We start from the raw sequence: 21,433 nt of genomic DNA, 5'->3' as shown, positions 1-21,433 counted from the left end.
GAAATAATGAATTTGCACGCGCAAAAAACGCGCTATGTGAATGGCCCCTTATGGCAACGTGACAACAGCCTAATTCAAAATATTTCCATATGTGGCTCTTTCGTCTTTTCTTGTCAACAAGTGGATTCAGAGCCAATGCATTAGCAGCACCGCCGGTCGCCATGTCTCAGTGTTTTTTTGAAGAGGACGCAACTGTGCACCTTTCGGACAGCGCATCAAGAACCGGATTAACCCAGTACTTCGGTACCACTGGTACTTAAGAAAAGCTGGAACCATAACGGTCTGATTTTTTTAGTACCGAAGTACTGGGTCTTTTGACAACTCAACTTGACTGGCATAATCAACCGGGAACAACTCTGGGAGAACACAGAGCACATTCTGTGCTCCAAACCACATGCATAGAAAGAAGTAGGGTGGAGGCCCAAGCACCAAATGATAATGATGATGACAGAAATCACTGAGTTATTCTAAAACCATAATCCACAAACCCTTCTTGGTTGCCATGGGTACTGCAGAGATGGTAACTTGTGTTTAGAACTTCAGATTACAGGGCTTGCATATCACGTGTGTGAGGAAAAGAGAACATGATGGTGATGGCTGATGGTCAGCTGTTGTAACAGTGCCTGCAGCCTGACTGACCACAGCTCAATGTTTACGCTGAGATGCTCCCTTTCTTTGTTTTCAGATCAGTATCTCTACGCTGGCACAGCATCTGATTTCCTGGGCAAGGACAGTACCTTTAGCCGGTCTCTTGGCCCGCCCCCAGACCAGCAGTACATTCGCACAGAAATCTCTGAGGACTACTGGATCAACGGTCAGCTTTCCCCACCAGTCCAGTTTACACTCAGTGAATAACATACAGGCACATCTTACAGAATTTTTAGGTTTACGTTTTTTTGATGCAGAATACTAAATAGACATTGATCTGTAAATGTGGGCTTTCAGAAGAAGTCTCACCAAGGCTGTATTTATTTGATCAAAAATACAGTAAAACTTTAATATTGTGAAATATTATAACAGCTTAAAATAATGAAAAAATAATTTTTTAGAAAAATTTTAGAAATAGAAAAATAATTCTACTGGGATATATGTGGATGTGTAATTTATTCCTGTGATAGCGAAGCTGAATGTTCAGCATTCATTACTGCAGTCTTCAGTGTCACATGATCCTTCAGAAGTCAATCTAATATGCTGATTTGCTGCTCAAGTAATATTTTTTATTATTATCAATGAAAACAGTTGCTCTCTAATAATTTTGTGGATCATTTTCTCAGGATTTTTTGATTAAAAGAAATCTCAAATGAACAGAATTTATTTGAAAAATTAATCTTTTGTAATATTATACATTTCTTTACTGTCACTTTTGATCAATTTAATGTGTCCTTGCTGGATAAAAGTATTAATTTCTGTAAAAAACAAAAAAACAAAAAAACATTTCTTACCCTAAACCTTTGATTGGTGTATATAAAAAAACATAATTTTGTACAAACACACAAGCCCAGTATATCTTGCTGCTTGGACTGCTTGGAGAGTCGTCATAACCTTTTGACATACTCTAAATTACTCTGAGTTACCAGCTGCTGGCACTTTCCTCTTCTCTCCTCTCTGAGTCTTAGTCATATGCAGAGAGTCCAATATAATACAGTCTTTGTCTAGTCATCGAGTTAATGACTGCCTTTTTTCCACCTTTGATTTTCCTTCTGAATGTTAGAGCTCTTCTAGTGGCTGATGCAATTGAATTTAAACCCACACAGTCTATTTTCCAACCCTAAACACTCATTAACGGTCTGCTGTGAGTCCAAAAGGAAATGCCTAGCATTTACACTAAACAGTAGGATACAGTTTTGTCTTTATTCTCTCTCTCACACACAAACAATAAATAACAAACGGGGTCTTTGCTGTTTTAATAGGCTTCCACCCTTTCTTAGAAGTCTTATAAAGGGATTGTTGGGTTAGTATTACATATATCAATTAAAGCTGACCAGCTTTTCTCTCTCTTGTCCACAGAGGGCAAGTTTATTTCCGCCCATCCCATCGCGGACACCTACAACCCTGACGATGACAAGATTTACTTCTTTTTCCGTGAGGCATCCCGTGATGGGAGCACTGCAGACAAGAGCGTGCTGTCTCGCGTCGCCCGGATCTGCCGGGTAAGTTCTGTCCTCACGCTGCCTGATCAGAGACAAACTCACCTCATCACTCGGATCCCACCACAGCACATAAGATTAAATGTGCTTCCCCTGGGAGGGGAGGCTTCCTGGTACGTTCCCCTTGATGTGATCTGCTGAAAGCGGACCAAACCACTGTTGTCAGGCGGGGTAAATCATAGCAGAGGTCTGCTCATGTAATTGCTGCCTAAGTCGTTGTTCATGATGACATTGGAAGTCCCTTGTGTAGGGAAATAAGTGTGCTAAGTGACTCCATTGTGTTCCACCTATCCCTTAACACCAGTTCACTATGAAGGCTGGGGGCATTACACTAATACCATTCATAGAGAAGTTAAAGTTAGATTTGATGTCAACTGAATAAACGATGGGGAACAATAGCTCAAACATCGAACTGACTACAAATTCGTCATTTTTACTCCCTTGAAAAGGGCACTGTGGGATGTGAACTCCATTGCCAAGGTCATTTCTAAAGAAAGTGAGCAATTGAATCCCTTCACAAGGGTTTCTTCCACAAGGTCGTCATCAAAGAATACAGAATATGATCTTAGATAAAGGCGTTTTAAACAAAAATGTGGTAAAAACAGCTATAATTTCTCTTATTCTGTTTTTTATTTAATTTATGAAGAGAATAATGTATAGTCAGTTGATCATTATCAAAAAATATTTCTGTAAAATAGACTAAAAAATAGAATAACCAACTGACTGTACATTATACTGTTTACAGCTGCTTACCAAAATAAATGGAAAATATGATTTTGAGTTAAAATTATTGAATTATATGAGAGAAGATAGAGACCACAAAGCATGATACAATAGGCATGAAACCAGAACTGATGCATGGACACTTTTTTTTTTTTTTTTTTTATCTGCTGAAAGTTTAAGTTTCAGAATGGATGTCATGCTACAGTACCTAGACCTAAAACAATTAAATATTGTAAGATCGGACCATGAACAACAAACAGGGCTTAAATACATAGGGAAAAGCAGATCAGGGAAACGAGACACAGCTGACAAGACTAACAAGGTAACAGGTGAGACAGATGAACTAATGAGGGTTACCATGGAAAGCGGGAAAGCAGAAAAAAGGAATTCATTGCGAAGGAAGATACATGAAAATGAAAATACAAACAAACACTGATACATGACAAAGATACATTTAAATATATATATATATATATATATATGTGTGTAATTAAAATAGAAAATTAAGTTGTAATAATATTTTACAGTATTACTGTTTTTAGGTTATTTTGGTTAAATAAATGTAGCCTTGATGAAAATTCTCCAATACTTCTTTATCTGTGTATATGTTGAAAACTGTTTTAATGCACAGTGCTTCAATTGACGAATACAAATCAAATATTGTAGAGAGCTGTGTAGTGATTTTAAGCAATTGTCCGTGCAAGTCAGCTGTCAACCTGCAAGTATAAAAAGTCAATGATTTAAAGCAGTTTCTTTAATGCTGTAGACTCATCCTCCCAGGCTGTATGCTATAAAAATTCCAAGCTCTATTGCAAAATTCTTGTTTCGAAGCAGGCGGGTTTTTATAGCTTTAGGAGTGAGCTGTAAAGCTATCCGAGGCCAGATTCCTCACTGGATAACTGGCCTAACACTAGAGAGGGCATCTTTGAAGATTAAAGAATTTGGAAAACGCCACTCCTAAACCTCTTTTAGGTCTTTGCCCCCCTTTTTCTCAAGTGTGTGTGTTATTCAACAGGGATAATGGCAGAAGAGGAATATGTTTGCTGCTTTAAGTGGGTGTAGGTGAAATCATTGGAGTCCTTTGATTAAACCCTTCTGGCTTTAATGAGGAGATTTATTTAAGTGTTCTCGGCATGTCTTCTCGTTCTAAGACCTCTCAGTGCTCTATTGTGCATCTAAAGACATAAACCTGCTCTTGGAGTGTTCATGGAGTGGGTCGTTATATTCCAATTTCTTGAACTCTCTTTCTTTGTCTGTCTCTTTTGTGTGTGTGTTTGTGTGCCTCTTAAGTCTGTGTGTACCTGAGGGGTTTGTGGTGTTCTGTAGTCGCATGCTTAATTAAATAAGCTGCTCTAATCAGAAGCAAATGCTGGTTTTACATTTTTATTGTAAAGCCTATACTATAAATAAACTAAAGATTTAAATTATAAACATGTGCTTTCATAACAACAACTTTTTAGACCCTATATGCCTGTGTTTGCTTGCAGAATGATGTTGGGGGTTTGAGAAGTCTTACCAACAAGTGGACAACATTCCTCAAAGCAAGACTTGTGTGCTCCATTCCTGGACCAGATGGAGTGGACACACACTTTGATGAGCTCCGTGAGTGATACGTTTTCTGTTCCTACTCCCTCTCACAAACACATATTTCAGTTTTATCATACTTCTTGGCATCTAAAAAGATGTTTTACAGAGATTTGTGTGTGTGTTACAGAGGACATCTTTCTCCTCCCTAGCAGAGATGAGAGAAATCCAATGGTTTACGGAGTGTTCACCACCACCAGGTGAGAACCAGCTCCTATTGTACAGTGAGCATATATATATATATATATATATATATATATATTTCATTGCTTTTGGTCTGGGTACTGTAACTTGAAATCCATTTTGAAACTTGTTGATGTGGTATAAAATGCGTTTATAAATATATTTTATAGATTAAAGGGTAAGTTCGGCGTTTTACAAGTAAAGCCCTGTTTTAAGATCGTTTCTGATGAAATCGAACGGTTAAGATTAAAATTTGGACACATGCTGCTGTCCCGAGAATTTTAGGTTTTTGGGTTTTGGGGTGCTAACACAAAAACCTAAAATTCGATTTCATCAGAAACGATCTTAAACCAGGGCTTTACTTGTAAAACGCCGAACTTACCCTTTAACAAGGCAATTAAAAGTATGGTAATTTGTATAAAGTTTCCCATTTAAAATGTGAAATTCCTTTTCACTGTGGCATTCAGCCTCTTTAGGTTTTGTAACTTGCTTTTTTTTGGGGGGGGGGGGGGTCAGTTCTATCTTTAAAGGATCTGCGGTGTGTGTCTATAACATGGAAGATATCCGTGCAGTGTTTAATGGACCGTATGCTCATAAAGAGGGACCAGAGCATCGCTGGGTGGAATATGAAGGCAGAATACCCTACCCACGACCGGGCACTGTTAGTAACGCTCTTACAATTTTATTCTCTTTCTCTCTCTCTCTCTCTCTCTCTCTCTCTCTCTCTCTCTCTCTCTCTCTCTCTCTCTCTCTCTCTCTCTCTCTCTCTCTCTCTCTCTCTCTTTCTCTATCTCTCTCTCTCTCGATCTCTTTAACCCCCTTTCAGTCATTGGCACTTTTGACACAGGAGTTTTATATATTACCACTAGAGGGAGACATAATACAATATATACGTTTTAACTTAATTATTTTAAAACACTGTTGCACAAACACAACATTCATGATAATACCAAAGGCAGTTTCATCACTTCATATTTGTGCATATTTGTTATTACTTCCAGTAATTTATGCTGTTATATATTCTAAATGTTTAACTATAAATCTTATTTTCTTTCATAGTGCCCCAGTCGGACATATGATCCTCATATAAAAACGACTAAAGACTTTCCAGATGAAGTCATCAGTTTTATACGAATGCACCCGCTCATGTACCGCTCCGTGCACCCAATGACGGGCCGACCAATTTTCACTCGTATCAATACAGAGTTCCGGCTCACTCGGATTGTAGTGGACCGTGTGACAGCTGAGGACGGACAGTATGCTGTTATGTTCTTGGGCACAGGTATGATATATAACAACCACATATGGTGATGTATTTTGTGGGGTGAAAAAATACATATTTTTTTTATTTTATTTTATTTTGGTATTTTAAAAGGTTTTAATGACCTTATGAACTGCCTACAAAGATTTTGCCAAACATAAGCTTGTTCTAAATACCTATAATGTTTAAATATGCAGAAAAGGTTTGAAATGCACTAAACACTTGGCCCTGCATAAGCTTCAAAAGTTAAAAATAAATAAATAAATAAAAGTACCTTTTATTTCAATCAGCCAGCAGATGGCAGTATAGCTTATCTATTTAAGAGACAAATGTGTTTGTCTGTACAGATATGGGATCAGTTTTGAAGGTTGTCAGCATCACTCAAGAAAACTGGTCCACAGAGCAGATCATCTTAGAGGAGCTTCAGGTGTTCAAGGTAAAAGTCACATCCATTCAAATATTAAGCATTTATGGATGAATGAAAAACTACAAATTTATAAACAAAACAAGTTCACCTGCTAATGTCTTTATTTTTTCTCGTAGAGTCCCTCACCCATCCTCAACATGGAAATCTCCTCAAAGCAGGTAAGAACAGAAGTTTAAACTTGGTTCTGGTAAACTAAACCTTTAGCTTGGGAATTAACAAATGAAGAAAATAAATAATTCATAAATTGAATAAATCAACTTTTTCATCAAGAAATGACTGATAGGATTAATTAGTAAGCTGTTTTAATCTCAGAGGTTCCATAGGACTATTTGTCACATTTTAGCTACTGCAAGTCAAAGTTCTCAAGCCTCTGTCTCAAAATAGATTTGTTAGGACTTCAATTGTTTTGCTCTGGTTTATCAAAGTCTTGCGGATAAGTCTGTTTCTTTTATTCTTGTGCCATTCCTTTCATTTTTCCTTTATACTCCCATTTGTCTAATTATATCTGATTATTTTTTGGAGCTCATGGTTGGGTTAAGAGTTCACCCAAAAGCTTTTATCCTTTCTCTGCACAAAGATTGAACTGTATGGCTACATCAGTGGGACACTTGGCCAATTGTTTTAGTAACTGTTTATTTTGTATGGCATTTTTTTATTTTGATAGCAGAGGATAATAGAGTACTGATAATATTAAATGGTTTCAAAAAAGACCCTGAACAGCATTTGCATTTACAAGGGTGTTATATGGGAATGTCTACTTTGACTGCCTGTTTATTTTCAGACTTGTGTAAGAAAAGCAAGAGCACCACAACTTTTATTGTGCTTATTGTTGTTGTGTTTAGGGTTAGTTTCGTCACATGTACACGTGCTTCTTTTTTAGAGTTTGTTGGACCAAAATAGACACTGCAAACGAATGACATTTACTATTACAGAGATTGCTCCAGTAAGCACTTTTTTTTGTCATTGCACCTGGTTTATTACTTTGTGTGTGTGTGTGTGTGTGTGTGTGTGTGTGTGTGTGTGTGTGTGTGTGTGTGTGTGTGTGTGTGTGTGTGTGTGTGTGTGCAGCAGCAGCTGTTTGTTGGAGGAAGCGATGGGTTAGTGCAGGTGTCCCTGCACAGGTGCCATATTTATGGGCAGGGCTGTGCAGAATGCTGCCTGGCTAGAGACCCCTACTGCGCTTGGGATGGCATCCAGTGCTCCAGATACATTCCGGCCTCTAAGAGGTAACACACAAACACACATGCACATGAGCTGATAAAGTCATTGTCCCAAAAAAGAGTCGATGCAAAGCCTTGATATTGATTCACAGAGTCAGCACTTCTGTTTAACAGTCTTCTTATCGGCACACACAAAAATCTAACGCCACATGTATCCTATGATATCCCTGAGATGTGCACCGTGTGCAGTTTGGTGCTCTGGTGTTTGGGATTGCAGAAAGTTAAAATTGAGAGAGAGGGCTTTGTGGTGCCCTCTTTCTGACCTACTTCTCCTGGGTGAGTTGTTTCCTGGAGTTCAGCACAGAGAATAAAATTATAAATATTTGATTTTTCCTGTGCCATAGGGTGTAGTGGGACTGGACTGGACAGGCAAATTGATTAAAGTTGCTTTGTTGTTGAGATGATGTATGTGAGCTGCCATAGAAGTTTTCTTGCCCTTTCTCTCCCCGGCTCTCCGGTCCGCTACTGCAGCAAGGAGGCCAGGTCAGTCCTGCAGAGAGAGAGAGAGATAGAGATAGAGATTTGGAGTTGGATTTGGAATGTTTTGGAGATTGTTTGGCTGTCAGATGTCTCTGTTTGAAAAACACTTTGTTGGTTCATTACGATTCATATCTGTCATCGAAGTTTGTTGTATTACGGAGAGTGCTGAGGGTGTTTTCATAAAAATAGTGGCAGTACTGATTTTGTGTTTGAAAATAAATAAAATACATGACAGTAGTCTTACTGTCTATTTTCTTGCTCTAAAGATTAAATTTAAGATTAAACAAAAGTAATGCTTGCATGGGTATTGAGGTAACTGATCCCACGACCTTGGATTTATGATAAATGAATCCAGTGGTTCTCAACCTTTTTGACTACATGATATCCACAACAATTTTAAAGGTCCTATGACGCTTTAAATTCATGATTTACTAGATAAGGATTTTTAATATATATATATATATATATATATATATATATATATATATATATATAATGACAGCCATGCTCTCTCTTGGGCAGCCGCGTGCATCGGGATAGAGTGGAACCCTCAGCCCTGTCCCGAGCGCTCACGGTTGGACGATTGGTTTTTGGGTGCTGCGGTTGCTGCTTCCCATCAGCGTCCACCCCCAATACCTTTCTTTCCCGAGGTGCATGAGGAGGTCACGAGGTCCTGGAAGACACCATTGTCTCCCCGTGATCGTTCGGCGACCTTCTCTGCTTTTCCTCCCCTTGATGAGGCCGCGGCCAATGGGTACACTGGGGTTCCCCTGGTGGAGCGTTCTGTTGCGATGCACCTGTATCCTCAGAGCACTTTCTCCCGTGGTGACCCAAAGCACCCCTCCAAAGCCTGTAGGTTTTCGTCAACCCTTGTCACGAAGTCCTGCAGAGCTGCAGGACAGGCTGCCGCCTCTTTGCATGTCATGGCCATCCTGCAAGTATATCAGGCATGGATGCTCAGGGACATGCACGAGGGCAGGACTGACCCAGGGCTCTTTGATGAGCTGCGTGCACGCCACCGACCTCGCTCTCCGGGCGTCAAAGGTGACCGTACACTCTCTGGGCTAGGTGGTGTCCACTAATGTGGTCCAGGAGAGACACCTCTGGCTGAACCTGGCCGATATGCGAGATGCTGAGCGAACCCGTTTGCTTGACGCTCCCGTATCCCAGGCTGGCCTCTTCGGCGGCGCGGTTGAGGACTTTGCCCTGCCCTCCTGCGACTCCCACTCTTCCCGCTCTGCCCCAGCAACAGCCTTCACCCAGGTCGCGCTGTGGAAGTGGTCACAGGAAGGCGTGCCAGCCTGCTCCAGCCCCGCACCCCGCTAAACGCCAGGCCAAGCGGCACTCCTGAGACAGGCTGCTCAGAGAGGGCACTCAATTCTTTCCAGGAGAGGGTAGCAGGTCCTCTTCTTCCCCCGGTGGAGGGCCGGAGGAGAATCTTTTGTTCTCCACTTCCCGCTGCTCGCCCCCTAGTGGGCGGCACCCTAATGTGGTTAAAGAAAAAACTGACACACCTATCTCTGAGCCCTCAGAGGTCTCGGATGACAGTGCGCGCCGCTCACGAGCCTCGCCACTCTCATCCCCCTCTGTCGCCAGACCCCTGGCTGAGCAGGCCCCCGTGGAGCACTGGTCCTTCCCTGGCCTCCTCTGTCAGGATGGGGCTAATGACCATGCCCCCACTCCGGGACGCTACGCCTCCCCTGTCCGGGCCGGTCATTCCATCTCGCTTCCTCACCGGTGGTACAGCTGTGGTTCGCATGACCCCGCTGGCACAGTCCTTGGGAGCCTGGCTAGAGCTTCCCAACCTGTCCCGCTGGGTCGTGAGAACCATAAGGCTCGGCTAAGCGATTCAGTTCGCGCAATCTCCTCCCCACTTCCTTGGAGTCCGTTACACTATGGTCGGTCGCAATGCCCCTGTCATGCATGCAGAGGTTGCTACCTTACTGGCGGAGATTGTCCCTCCAGCGGAAATGAGGTCCGGCTTCTACAGCCCCTGAACCTGTGCATCTTGAACCATTCCCTTAACTGGCTTCCGTTCAGGATGCTCACAGCCAAACGTATTTTCCAGTGTGTGCGGTCACAGGATTGGTTTGCAGCGATCAACCTGAAGGACGCCAATGTAACCCCTTTACTGATTCGTTCTTTTGAGCCTCCCGGAAAGGATCACACAGAGACGAAGGCAAGACGAATGAACACCCATCACGTGTTTACTGGGAATATGTGAAATGACACCAAACAGACATGAAATACAGCTCATCCGGTCTGCATTCTCCTCAACAGCTTGCATAAAACTTGCTTCATCAATTCAACAAACAATAAATCACATTTTTTCGTAATTAAGAGCTCAGTTTCTTTTCTTTTTTTCTGAACACAGAAAACACAACATCATACGGTGTTAGGAGCACTATGATGTCTTGAGAACCATACTCGGGCCGGCCAGTACGGGGCTACCAGAAGTAAACTGACCCCGTCCCGAACCCTCTCTAAACCTTCCGGGAGCAGAGTTATCGGGGAGAAATGTGTATAGGCACCATGGCATCCAGTCCCAGAGGATCTGGATAAGTGAGGGAAAACCAAAGTGGAAAAAGCGTGTTCTCGTGAAAGGCGAACAAATCTACCTCCCCTTGGCCGAACTTCCTCCAAATTAGCTCTACAGTGTTGGGGTGGAGCCTCCATTCACCGGGCCTCAGCCCCTGCCTCAACAGTCTGCTCCCAAATTTCCGTCCCGGGAATGTACATTACATAACATATTGTCTGTTCGAACTAGATCATGATGGCCCCTGAGGTCTGGGAGGAAGTGTCTTAGGGTCAGAATCTCAGCTATCATCTCCAGGCATTGTGCCACGAAAGATGATGCCCTCTCCACAGACCTCTGGTAATGTGGCCCTCCATGACCGCTTCTCATACCGTGAGCCTTAATCGATATAATTGAGTATTCAAATGCCTTGAAGCGTCAGTGGAGCAAGAGGAGCATCCATACACTTTGTGAAGGTGCGAGGGGATAACGCTATGCCGGACTGAAGAACCCGGTATTGGTTTGCTTTCCCCCCAAAAGTGAACCGTAGGAACTTCCTGTGTTGAGGAAGGATGGATATGTGGAAGTCCACGTCCTTGAGATATATTGTGACAAACCAGTCCTCTGATTTGACTCACAATGATAGGGATATTTTGTATCTTTAACCTGAATCTCCTCAGAGAATGATTCAATACCATGAGATCAATGAAAGGACGCAACCCCCCATCTTTTTTGGGTACTGTGAAGTACCAGCTGTTGAACCCGGCCTCCTTCTCGTAAGGAACACACTCTATGGCTGCCTTCACTAAAAGGGACCCTGCTCTGGTTGACAAAAGTGTAGACTACATATTCTACTAGGGAGATCAGTCTCTCGAGACTGACCTCAGGTGATGTGTGTAAAATACTTTAAGATGTTATCGCTCCATCACGGGGGTCTGCCCGTCAGTGCAACTTTCCCGAAGCCTTCCTCGCCTTAATGATAGTCCCGAAGCGCACGAGGCACACATCCGTGTACACCGTCACATGTGACGTCATAACGCAACATCAATCGAGATTAGACTAGTTCCACAGAGTGCAGAGTAGAAGTCATCAGCAGCTCTGTGGCAGTCACATTTGAATATCGATGAATGGAAACAGAAAAATTTTAGAAACTCAAGCTGTATTTGCTCTTTAAATGTTTTGGCTGTTCAAGGAGTCAGAAATGTAAAAAAAAAAATCTGACTCTAAATAAAAGGCTTTTTTCACATGTGCTCACTGCTTACAGGAGGGCCAGAAGGCAGGACATCAAACATGGAGATCCATCCAGCCATTGTTGGGACACAGAGGATGGTAAGGAGGCATACGAGGGTGTGTGTGTTAGAGGTTAGAGTGTGTGGTCCTGGTAAACCCTACGTTATGGGGACAAAATTTCCCCACTAAGAAGGCAACATCAGGAATCCTTGACCTTGTGGGGAAATTGTTTTGGTCCCCATGAGGAAAACAGCTTATAAATCATACTAAAGTCTCGTTCACACCAATAACGATAACTATAAAGATAACTATATTAGCGTCCACACCAGCGTACTATATCGTTCTGTTTATTCTTTTGTGTAGGTATAGGGTTAGGGAATAGAATACAATATGCACTGTATAAAAATAATCATTATGTCTACTTTATGGAAAGTCCCCATAAAACATGTAAACCCAGCAACGTGTGTGTGTGTGTATGTGTGTGTGTGTGTGTGTGTGTGTGTGTGTGTGTGTGTGTGTGTGTGTGTGTGTGTGTGTGTGTGTGTGTGTGTGCGTGCATATAGAGCATAAAAGCACTAAAAGCTATGTTTTGTTTAAAGATGCCGTATTGTCCTGTGGGGCTCAACTAATGGACAATGCTAACCCAAAAAATACCTTTACTGTATTTTTGATATGCTTATCGTTGCTCTCTCTCTCTCTCTCTCTCTCTCTCTCTCTCTCTCTCTCTCTCTCTCTCTCTCTCTCTCTCTCTCTCTCTCTCTCTCTCTCTCTCTCTCTCTCTCTCTCTCTCTCTCTCTCTCTCTCTCTGGCAGTGTTTGGGAGGAATGTCGAGGAAAAGGTGTTGTACGGAGTGGAGAGCAATTCCTCTTTTCTTGAGTGCGTTTCTAAATCCCAGCAGGCCTTAATCCGCTGGTTCGTACTGAAGCCAGGAACGGACCACCGTCAAGAGGTATCGCCAACAAACATCTTCCACTCCTGTGTGTGTGTGTGTGTGTGTGTGTGTGTGTGTGTGTGTGTGTGAGTGTGAGTGTGAGTGTGAGTGTGAGTGTGTGTGTGTGTGTGTGTGTGTGTGTGTGTGTGTGAATTTGATTCACCCACTTTCCTAGTTGTATCTAGAATTACAGTTAAGTTGTTAGCAACACTACAAAATTAAAGACATCTTTAAAAAATATCTAACTACATTGAATCAATTAAAGATGAGATCGTCTTACATATTATACTATACATAGCATACATATTAAACAAATTATGTCATTTAATTCTGCAATTAGAACATACAATATATCTGATAAAAACATCTAAATATGAGTGAAAGCATTAAATTGAACCTAAGTTTTTAAAAAAATAAATATTTTCATTACAAACAGCAGCATTTAACTAAATATTTTTCTATAAACGAAAGCAGTGCATAGGGTCATGCAAATGAAATGTTGAAAAATTTATTTCAACAGTGAATTGCTTGTTTGCATAAAATGCAATCAAACTGATTCACCAAAATAAATAGTACCATAAAATGTGGTAGTGCAGTGTTTTAAACATCATTCAGCATTAATGTAATGTATAGCCTGGGTATTCCATTCATGTTTTCTCTTCACTTCTATCACAGGCTTTTTATGATTGGACACACTCCAGAAACAGATTTACAGTAACTCTCAACCCCCTGATTCTTAGAAAAAGTAGATGTTGCATAATTCTGTAGACCATATTAATAAACAATGTGTTGTAACAGAGAGACCGAGAACTCAAACAGTTCTGTTGGTAATCGTGAAAATGGCCTGGGGCTCAGGAAACTAAGGGAACACAAACATGGAGATACAAAACACAGCAGAACTGTCAAGAAGTGACCTTCACGGGTGGATTCATCTCTCTGTTTTACACCTACACATTTAATCTCATCTTCACTGCTGTCTATTGGGTGTCATGTTTCCCTTTTTTACTTTAGAAACACATAAATACACTCATCTTTCAGATATCTTTTAAACTCTCTGATGGAGTGTATTTATGCGACCTGCTAAGATACTCCAGTTGTTTATTTAAGTCACTGTTTTGTGCAGCGTGTAAAGAGTATAGTAATGGATCTATGTGTTGTGGATGAAAGTTCATAGTGCAGAGACAGAGGTCATTTTAACCTTCTGCCGTGTGTGTCCCTCGTCTTTATTAGCTGTGATGAATAGACAGGGGGCCAAGACCTGACTCTGGAGTGGTAGATCAGCATATCCTTCTATTGATCCATCTCCACAACAATTAATCCCAACAGGAGTGTGTGTGTGTGTGTGTGTGTGTGTGTGTGTGTGTGTGTGTGTGTGTGTGTGTGTGTGTGTGTGTGTGTGTGTGTGTGTGTGTGTGTGTGTGTGTGTGTGTGTGTGTGTGTGTGTGTGTGTGTGTGTGAGAGAGAGAGAAAGAGAGTTGAAGACACATTTGGGGAGGCATGACAGCAGAAGGTCAAATCACAGCACAAATGTCACAGGATAGTTGCAATTCTAGTAGAAACATGCAGTTTCCTGCTTTTAGAAAAATCCTGCAGTCCCACGTCTCAAGTAAACATTAGTCCTGCTATGATGCCTTTGTTTTATTTTTGTTTCCCTTCCTGCTTTTCTTTTCCTCCTTTCTTTCTCCCGTCTTTCCCACAGCACAAAACGACTCCCTACCGCCCAGCTGCCCAAAACACCTGCAACATACAATCTCACGTGTGGCGCAATCTTAAAATATCACCCCACACTTCATCTCGTAAAAGATAACAATGAATGATAGAAGCGAAAACAGGGCTTGCGTGTTTGTGTGAATGTTTATCGAATCAGAGTAAAACAATATCTGGTTGCAATAACAGAAAGGATGCTTCATATCCCACATACTGTTGCTGTGAACACAACATCGATGGGATGGGAATTACAAAGAATTTATTGATTCTGGTTCCAATTCTGATTTTGGTTCCTTCACAATTCTGTGAAAAAAAAATGTAGGCCTATATATAGGATTTAAAAGATGTATTTCTATTGCATATAAAAAGTCCATCCATTTGCATTAGTTTTAACATAAACAAACTGATAAAATTGAATATGTGTACATATTCATATCAGTCATATTGTAAACAAGCAAGAGAGATGTATGCAATAGTACTAAAAAAAACAATTGCATTTTACAATAACTAGGTTCATAGATTTACCATCAATAAGTCCAATTTAATTTGAACCAATCTCATACATTTTGAATTGCTTGTTCCACAGCTGGTCACATTTTAACCATGTTCATACTTTTTAATGAATTACATTTAATTACTTTAACAATGAAAAAAACAAATACAGTATGCTGATTCTAAGGAATTGAATAAGTACATTTTGAAAATATGATTAACACTTAATAAATAATAAACTATACTATGATTCATTTTTGAGTGCATAAGTGGCAAAGAGTTGCTTTCACACATTTTAATAGTGAAAAACTGATATACTGACATGAAAAAGAAGCATGCATGACAATCTTCATGACAACATCAACACTTTAGAGTCTAATCTTGAAGTTAGCATATTTTATTATGATGTTACATACATGTAGGTTGAATAATCCAGGCATTCTAGAACCAAATGTAACCAAACGTCATGAAAATCCTTCCTGTATTATTCAAAAAATCGGAATAAATGCCTTTTATCGATTCCCAGCACCTAATAGCCCTAAACAGGACTGTCCTCACTCCCTTTCATTCTCTTTTCCCTCTTCATCCCTCTACACTTTTTCCATGCTGTTCACTACCCTCTTTTTACAACTAAATATCATTTCCCAGAGGATAGTGGGTCACTGGCAGACCAGCTCATATTTGAAATGTGATAAAGATCCTGTGTTGAAGGTTCCAGACCCTCTCTCTTTCTTTCTTACCCACAACCAGAACCAGTGGTGTGTGAAGGGGCCACAGAGAGACAAAGTCCTCGTATCGTAGTTTTAATGCCTTTGACCCGGCTCTTAGACCGATGCTGTGCTTAAACCTGCTTCTGTGATCAGAGGCCAGTTTCCTCCTGTCCCCCCCCCCACCCCCCAACCTCCCCCGCCCCCAGTAAAACCTTCAGCAAGAGCTATACGGTGTGATATACTGCTGAGATACGAAACACAGACACACATTCACTTCCAGCAAACTCACACACCAGAACATCTCCATGATACACACACACACACACACACACACACGTTTCATCTTGACACTCGTGCCCTTGGCCTTTATGTTTTAGTTCCTGCTGTCACAGGTGCTGTAGACATTGCAAAACTGCCCTATTTCCTCTAATTCCTGACACGTTTCTGCAGGGTACGATTTATAGTCATACTCCAAATTTAAATTCCAAATCTACAGAGTTGTGTTATGCAATCATGACTATTGCATTAGATGGCAGATAGATTAGCATAAGTCAATGCAGCGGTAAGCAGTTTGTGTGTGTTTTACAGGGATTCGGTATGCTTTGAAGCTTTCTTTCCCTCCTCTCCGTACTGCACAGCTGTATTGATTTAGTCCACAACTACAGCAGGAGAAATCAGCAGCCTCAAAAACACAGATAACAGAAAAAAATGAAAGGGAGAGAAAGAATAGGCAGATAGGAACGGAGGGAGGGGAAGCGAATGGATGGAGAAACTGATATTGGAGAAAGAAAATTGAGTGCAAGGGCCAAAAAGAAATATTAGCATGACTAAAGCTGGTGGAAATGATTGATTTGTAAATAAATTGTTATTTTTACTTGACTAAAACGAAATCTGTGAAAATTCATCTGACATAATCAAGGTCTTATTTTGAATGACAGCATGAAATTTGTACATCCAAATTTATACGACCAATAAAACTAAAATCGGCCTGATTTATACAATTAAGTCCAAAAAATTGTGATATCAGTAGTATTTAGGTTCACACTATCTTTTTTTAAAAAACATATCTGCGTGGATGAATTCGGTTCAAGGCACCAATATACACATGGATACAGGACATCTTATCATTTTATATTTACAATGGGTATTGAATGATCCGTTTTTTGTTAATAACTTCTAGCATCTCTGTATGAGAACATGATGTGACATGCATAGGCAAATGACATTTGTATGCATATTCCTATAAAATCAAAATCAGTCCAGACAGCTCTAAAATATAAATCGTTATTATACTGTATGTTTATCATATTTGGGTAAAGACATGGCTCGAACAATGGATTTGTTGCACTCTATCATTATATCTTTTTTTTTAATCAGTTCATTTAGTCCTATTAAAATGCACTGAATACAGAGCACTTTGTATGTCAGTGTTGACCAGAAAGATTGACACCTTGCATATAGATTAGTGGAAAAGATCACGCTTTAATTTCTCAAGACCTTCTCTACCCCTCTTTTACTTCAGATTTTCACTCTCGTTAGCATTAACATGTGGTCAGCTTGTCTAATAAGACTCTAATGACCAATCAGATGGTATAATGTGAGGTCAGCAGGAAGTGGAGCGCAGAGGTTAAAGACTGATCTCTGACCTTGAGGGAGTCTTGTGGGTTCCTGGGAAGAATGATTTATGTGTATAAACCCAGCAAGTGACACATACATTCACTGTTTGGCTGTGATTTAATTTGGTTTGTGTTTTCAAGAATGTATATTGATATGGCTGACTTTTATGGCTGAGTCCTAATAATTGTGTTTGTTGCAGATCAAACCAGACGAGCGTGTGCTGATAACCGAGAAAGGTTTGCTGATTCGTTGGCTCCAGCGTAGCGATGCAGGTTCCTACTTCTGCACCTCCCAGGAGCACAGCTTCACCCGTAACCTCCTCCACCTTTCTCTGCACGTCCTGGACCCCGGACAACTCAACGGACACCAACCTGCTACACGGGAATCATCAGAAAACCCTTTCATGACCGAACCCCGCCAGCGCTATAAGGACTATTTGCGCATGTTGAGCGGCCCTGCGCACTCTCTAGACGAGTACTGTGAAACAGTCTGGCACAAAGAGAAGAAGCAAAAACAGAAGGGCAAATGGAAGCATGTCCAAGAGCTCCGTAAGAGCAGGAACCGACGCCACCACTAGTGGTGCCAATGATGCGTGGATTCGAATGTGAGGTTAGAAGGGTCACAGTGCCCTGGGAGCCACTGGATGTGGATTAAATGAACTCAAACAATCTCAAAACCAAATACAAATAGAGAAATCTCTCCTGATCAGTCTGTTTATGCAAAGCAAAAAGTCCCCCAGAAACATCAATCTTACCATTAAACATTAATCCTGTTTTCATTGTAACTGATGCCTCAAATATGACTCACTGATTCTTTACCATTTAGAAATACCAAAATACCTATGTGACCAGTCATCTTGGCTGATCTTTAAGGCAAGACACTACAGGCAACTTTTTTTCAGGCACTGCTCAATTTTGATATTTTGGGCTATTTTTTTTCCATAACTTGTCTTCTTTCAGTCTAGTAGGAAGAAAATATAAAAAATGCACTTTTAAAATAAGTTTTTTTTTTATGCAGTGAGCCAAAAATCTCAACTTTATTAGTACTTACAAGAACCAAACTTTCCAATTTTAACCCTATCAAAATTCAGAAGGCTTTTACAGAGGGGTTGTTTATATAGCTTCACCTGATTTATATATGTTATTACTATTTTTTTTTCTGCTGACTGTAATTTCTGATTTATGGAGTGATAAGAGATATCTAAAAACCCCTATGTACAACATTTAATTGTAATATGTAAATTAACTTTGAACCTGCCTTTATCCAAATTATGAAAATTATTGCATAATTAATTAGACAATACATCATTTCCATATAAAAACAACATTTTTGGAAAACTTGTAGTATAAAACAATTGTCTTCATGTACTTTAATTAATCAACTGGGGAAGTACAGTGTTATTTATTAGTTAAAAATGTTACGCTATTTACCTGTAGTGTCTCACTTTAATACTATTTAATACCATGTCAGAATCAATGGGGCAATGTATTGTATACTAAAATCATATAGCTATAAACCTATAAACAATGCTCTACACCAGTAGTGTTCAGTCTACAAATGTCTGGATTAATGTTTTCAAAAACATGGCACCAGTTCATTGCGCTTTCATTTTAACCAAGAATAAAAATGCATTCATGTTGAATGTATGTAAATATTTATATTATTTGTACATTGGATTGTGCATGCTTTAGCATTATTTACATAGAATTCTCTTTTGAGATTACAGGTTTAACCAAGCATTTAAATTTCACTGAGTAAAATACATTATTTTTGTATTTTTGCAATTGTCTTATAGTAGGTCATTTGTTTATGGCATATGACGTTATTTAAAATGACCATGGTGTTGAAATAAACTCTTTTTTATTTCTACTTAACTATGCAATGGACAATGACTTTATTATTTAAAGCTACAATACGTAATTTTTCTTTGCTGCTAGGGGTTGCTAACCTCTTACAATAACAAAGGCGTAAGTTGATGACGCATTAGCGGAATTATGGAACTTGTCCTCATGCCGATGGATCTAATAATGTTTATGGATGAGTGTATACATTCATGTTTTTTAACATGACTGTGGTATGAAGCAGGGCGCGATTGCTAATAAGAGACAGATATCAGCGCCACACGCTAGTACTGCGGATATAAACGAATGACATTTCATTCTACCGAACTATCCGCAAGTGCTAAATTACTACTCACACAGGTCAGTTTACTAGACGAATGAAACTTGTGAAGTAACGCAGCGCTGTTTCACTTGGTCTACACTATCACAGTAAACAGCATTTGAGTCAGCATAGTCGTGGACGTGGAGCTCTTGGCATCTCGAAAACGCCACGCTGAAATTAATCCTCATTTTAGTTCTCCTTTTGTCCCAAAGTCTGCTTGCCATGGCCAATAATGTTTGAACGAAACAACAACAGCGTGAGCATGCCGCTAGACGTAACGCAGTTGTCCACGTCTGTCGCCATGGTTATTATGGCTGTACGAGTGGAAACCAGGGATAACGTGGATATTACATCATTGACAGGCAACAATGACCAGGGACCAGCCATTATTTAAAATTGGAATTGAAATCAAAATCTTAATGAACTTTTGGGATATTGTAAGAAAACTGCAGGAAATACTGTGCAAGTGATTTTGCATATTTGGATATTTTTATACAAAAATCTTGCATATTGTACCATTATTTAAAGAGATAGTTCACACAAAAATTTAAATTTGGTCTTCTTTTCATGTTGCTCAAAGTCAAACTATGTTTTATTTTTTTCTCTTTAGGTGAAAACAAAAGAAGATTTAGCAGAATACCCAGGCTGCTTTTTCCATACAATGCCAGTTTATGGTGACCACGGTCAAGCTCCCCCAAAAAAGTGTCATAAAAGGGGTCTATAAGAACCTGTAATATGCACTATATTCCAAGTCTTCTGAAGCTATTTGGTATGAAAACACATTTGAAAAGAGTATGTGGTGTTTAGATGACAGAATTGTTTTTTTGGTAAGTAATCATGTACTAAGAAACAAATGATGTACTAAGAAACAAAAATATAATCATTTTCAATGGCATGTATAAAAATATACTTTAATGTCTATAATTATGTATTTTATATTTTAATATAGTATAATGTCATTAATTATGCATCCAATTTGAGTTAAATTGGAGTTTTAAGGTTTTCCTCAAAATATTGCTTTTTATTTTTAATTTCATGTCTTGTCATTTCATATTTCGATAAAGATGAAAGGTTGATACCACAGCTTTTATTCCAAATGTATTATTTTTCTCAGAAATTGGTCTTACTCACTCACTGTTCCTCCCCCATGCTTTGAAGTGTCTGTATCCCTCAGGATACAAAAACCATTTAAGGGGTTAAACACAAGTTCAATATCTGTGATGTAATATAGATGAAACAATCTGACCCTATATCTCTGTCACAGCCTCATAATCACACTTAAATACGCACATACTCACTCTAGGCACAGTTATATCTCATATCCCATGACTTCACATCTGAACAAGAGTCACGCAGCCGGCTCTTCTGAGATTCATCGCGGGACTGCGTTTCTCTGAGGTCAACCTGTCTCAGATCAGATTAGAGAGGGAGTGAGCTCCTCACACAAACAATAGAGCGTGACCTCAGATAACCTCACCGCCTGAGGCATGTATGTGCGCTTTCAAGGTCAGACCTCCTCTCCCATCAGGATTTCTCATCTCCTCTCATGTGGTGTCCTGCTGAGGGAAGTCAAGGTCAGTAGGTCATACTCACATACACTCATTACTTTATTTCTGTTTTGTTCATTTCCTAAAGGGAGAAAATAAACAATTTAATTCTTTATAAACCTAGTTATTGATAATTTTACACAAGTAAACAAGTCCTAAATGAACCGCATTGTGCCAGAAAACCAACACAGGATCCGTTTTTTGCTCTGGGTTCGACAACAAGGCCTTTCTGTCCGAGTCGGGGCATGGCCCGGGGATTGCAGTGACAACCACATGGGGAGTGCAATAAAAGGGAAATGACTGTTTCTGGGCTGATGGGTGAACTCATTTATCAGTGCTAAAGTCTTGAGTAATACCGCTTTCTCTTTCCTGTACCTCCTGCCATGGCCAAGACAAGCAGAAAGTGATCTTTTCTCTCCAGAATGCCCTCCTGTAGTGGTAATCGCTGGAGCTCTTTAGCCGTACAAGAGCATCTATTAACAGAGATGTTCTGCTT

At 40.1% G+C, this 21,433-nt stretch overlaps 1 protein-coding gene across 2 annotated transcripts in view; it reads left to right on the top strand.

Moving 5' to 3' along the window:
* Positions 1 to 19,101, top strand: part of sema3d (sema domain, immunoglobulin domain (Ig), short basic domain, secreted, (semaphorin) 3D) — a 57,351-nt gene extending 38,250 nt beyond the window's left edge. Inside the window, exons 7-18 of one of the 2 annotated variants that reach the window (XM_077193656.1) lie at positions 686 to 814; positions 2,008 to 2,150; positions 4,358 to 4,472; positions 4,585 to 4,654; positions 5,154 to 5,298; positions 5,697 to 5,919; positions 6,246 to 6,334; positions 6,442 to 6,483; positions 7,394 to 7,551; positions 11,805 to 11,869; positions 12,583 to 12,719; positions 17,427 to 19,101. In XM_077193656.1, coding sequence (XP_077049771.1) covers positions 686 to 814; positions 2,008 to 2,150; positions 4,358 to 4,472; positions 4,585 to 4,654; positions 5,154 to 5,298; positions 5,697 to 5,919; positions 6,246 to 6,334; positions 6,442 to 6,483; positions 7,394 to 7,551; positions 11,805 to 11,869; positions 12,583 to 12,719; positions 17,427 to 17,804 — 1,694 coding nt within the window. In that variant the 3' untranslated portion in view covers positions 17,805 to 19,101. The remainder of the gene's footprint in view (positions 1 to 685; positions 815 to 2,007; positions 2,151 to 4,357; positions 4,473 to 4,584; positions 4,655 to 5,153; positions 5,299 to 5,696; positions 5,920 to 6,245; positions 6,335 to 6,441; positions 6,484 to 7,393; positions 7,552 to 11,804; positions 11,870 to 12,582; positions 12,720 to 17,426) is intronic. The other variant, XM_077193657.1, reaches the window with a different exon arrangement.
* The last annotated feature ends 2,332 nt before the right edge of the window (positions 19,102 to 21,433 follow it).

Source organism: Siphateles boraxobius, unplaced genomic scaffold, assembly GCF_051911475.1.
Source record: "Siphateles boraxobius isolate OS27281-9 unplaced genomic scaffold, OSU_SipBor_1 31, whole genome shotgun sequence".
NCBI classification, from domain to species: Eukaryota; Metazoa; Chordata; class Actinopteri; order Cypriniformes; family Leuciscidae; genus Siphateles; species Siphateles boraxobius.
The sequence above is the reverse complement of the archived record's forward strand: the minus strand, read 5'-3'. Positions and strand labels throughout refer to the sequence as shown.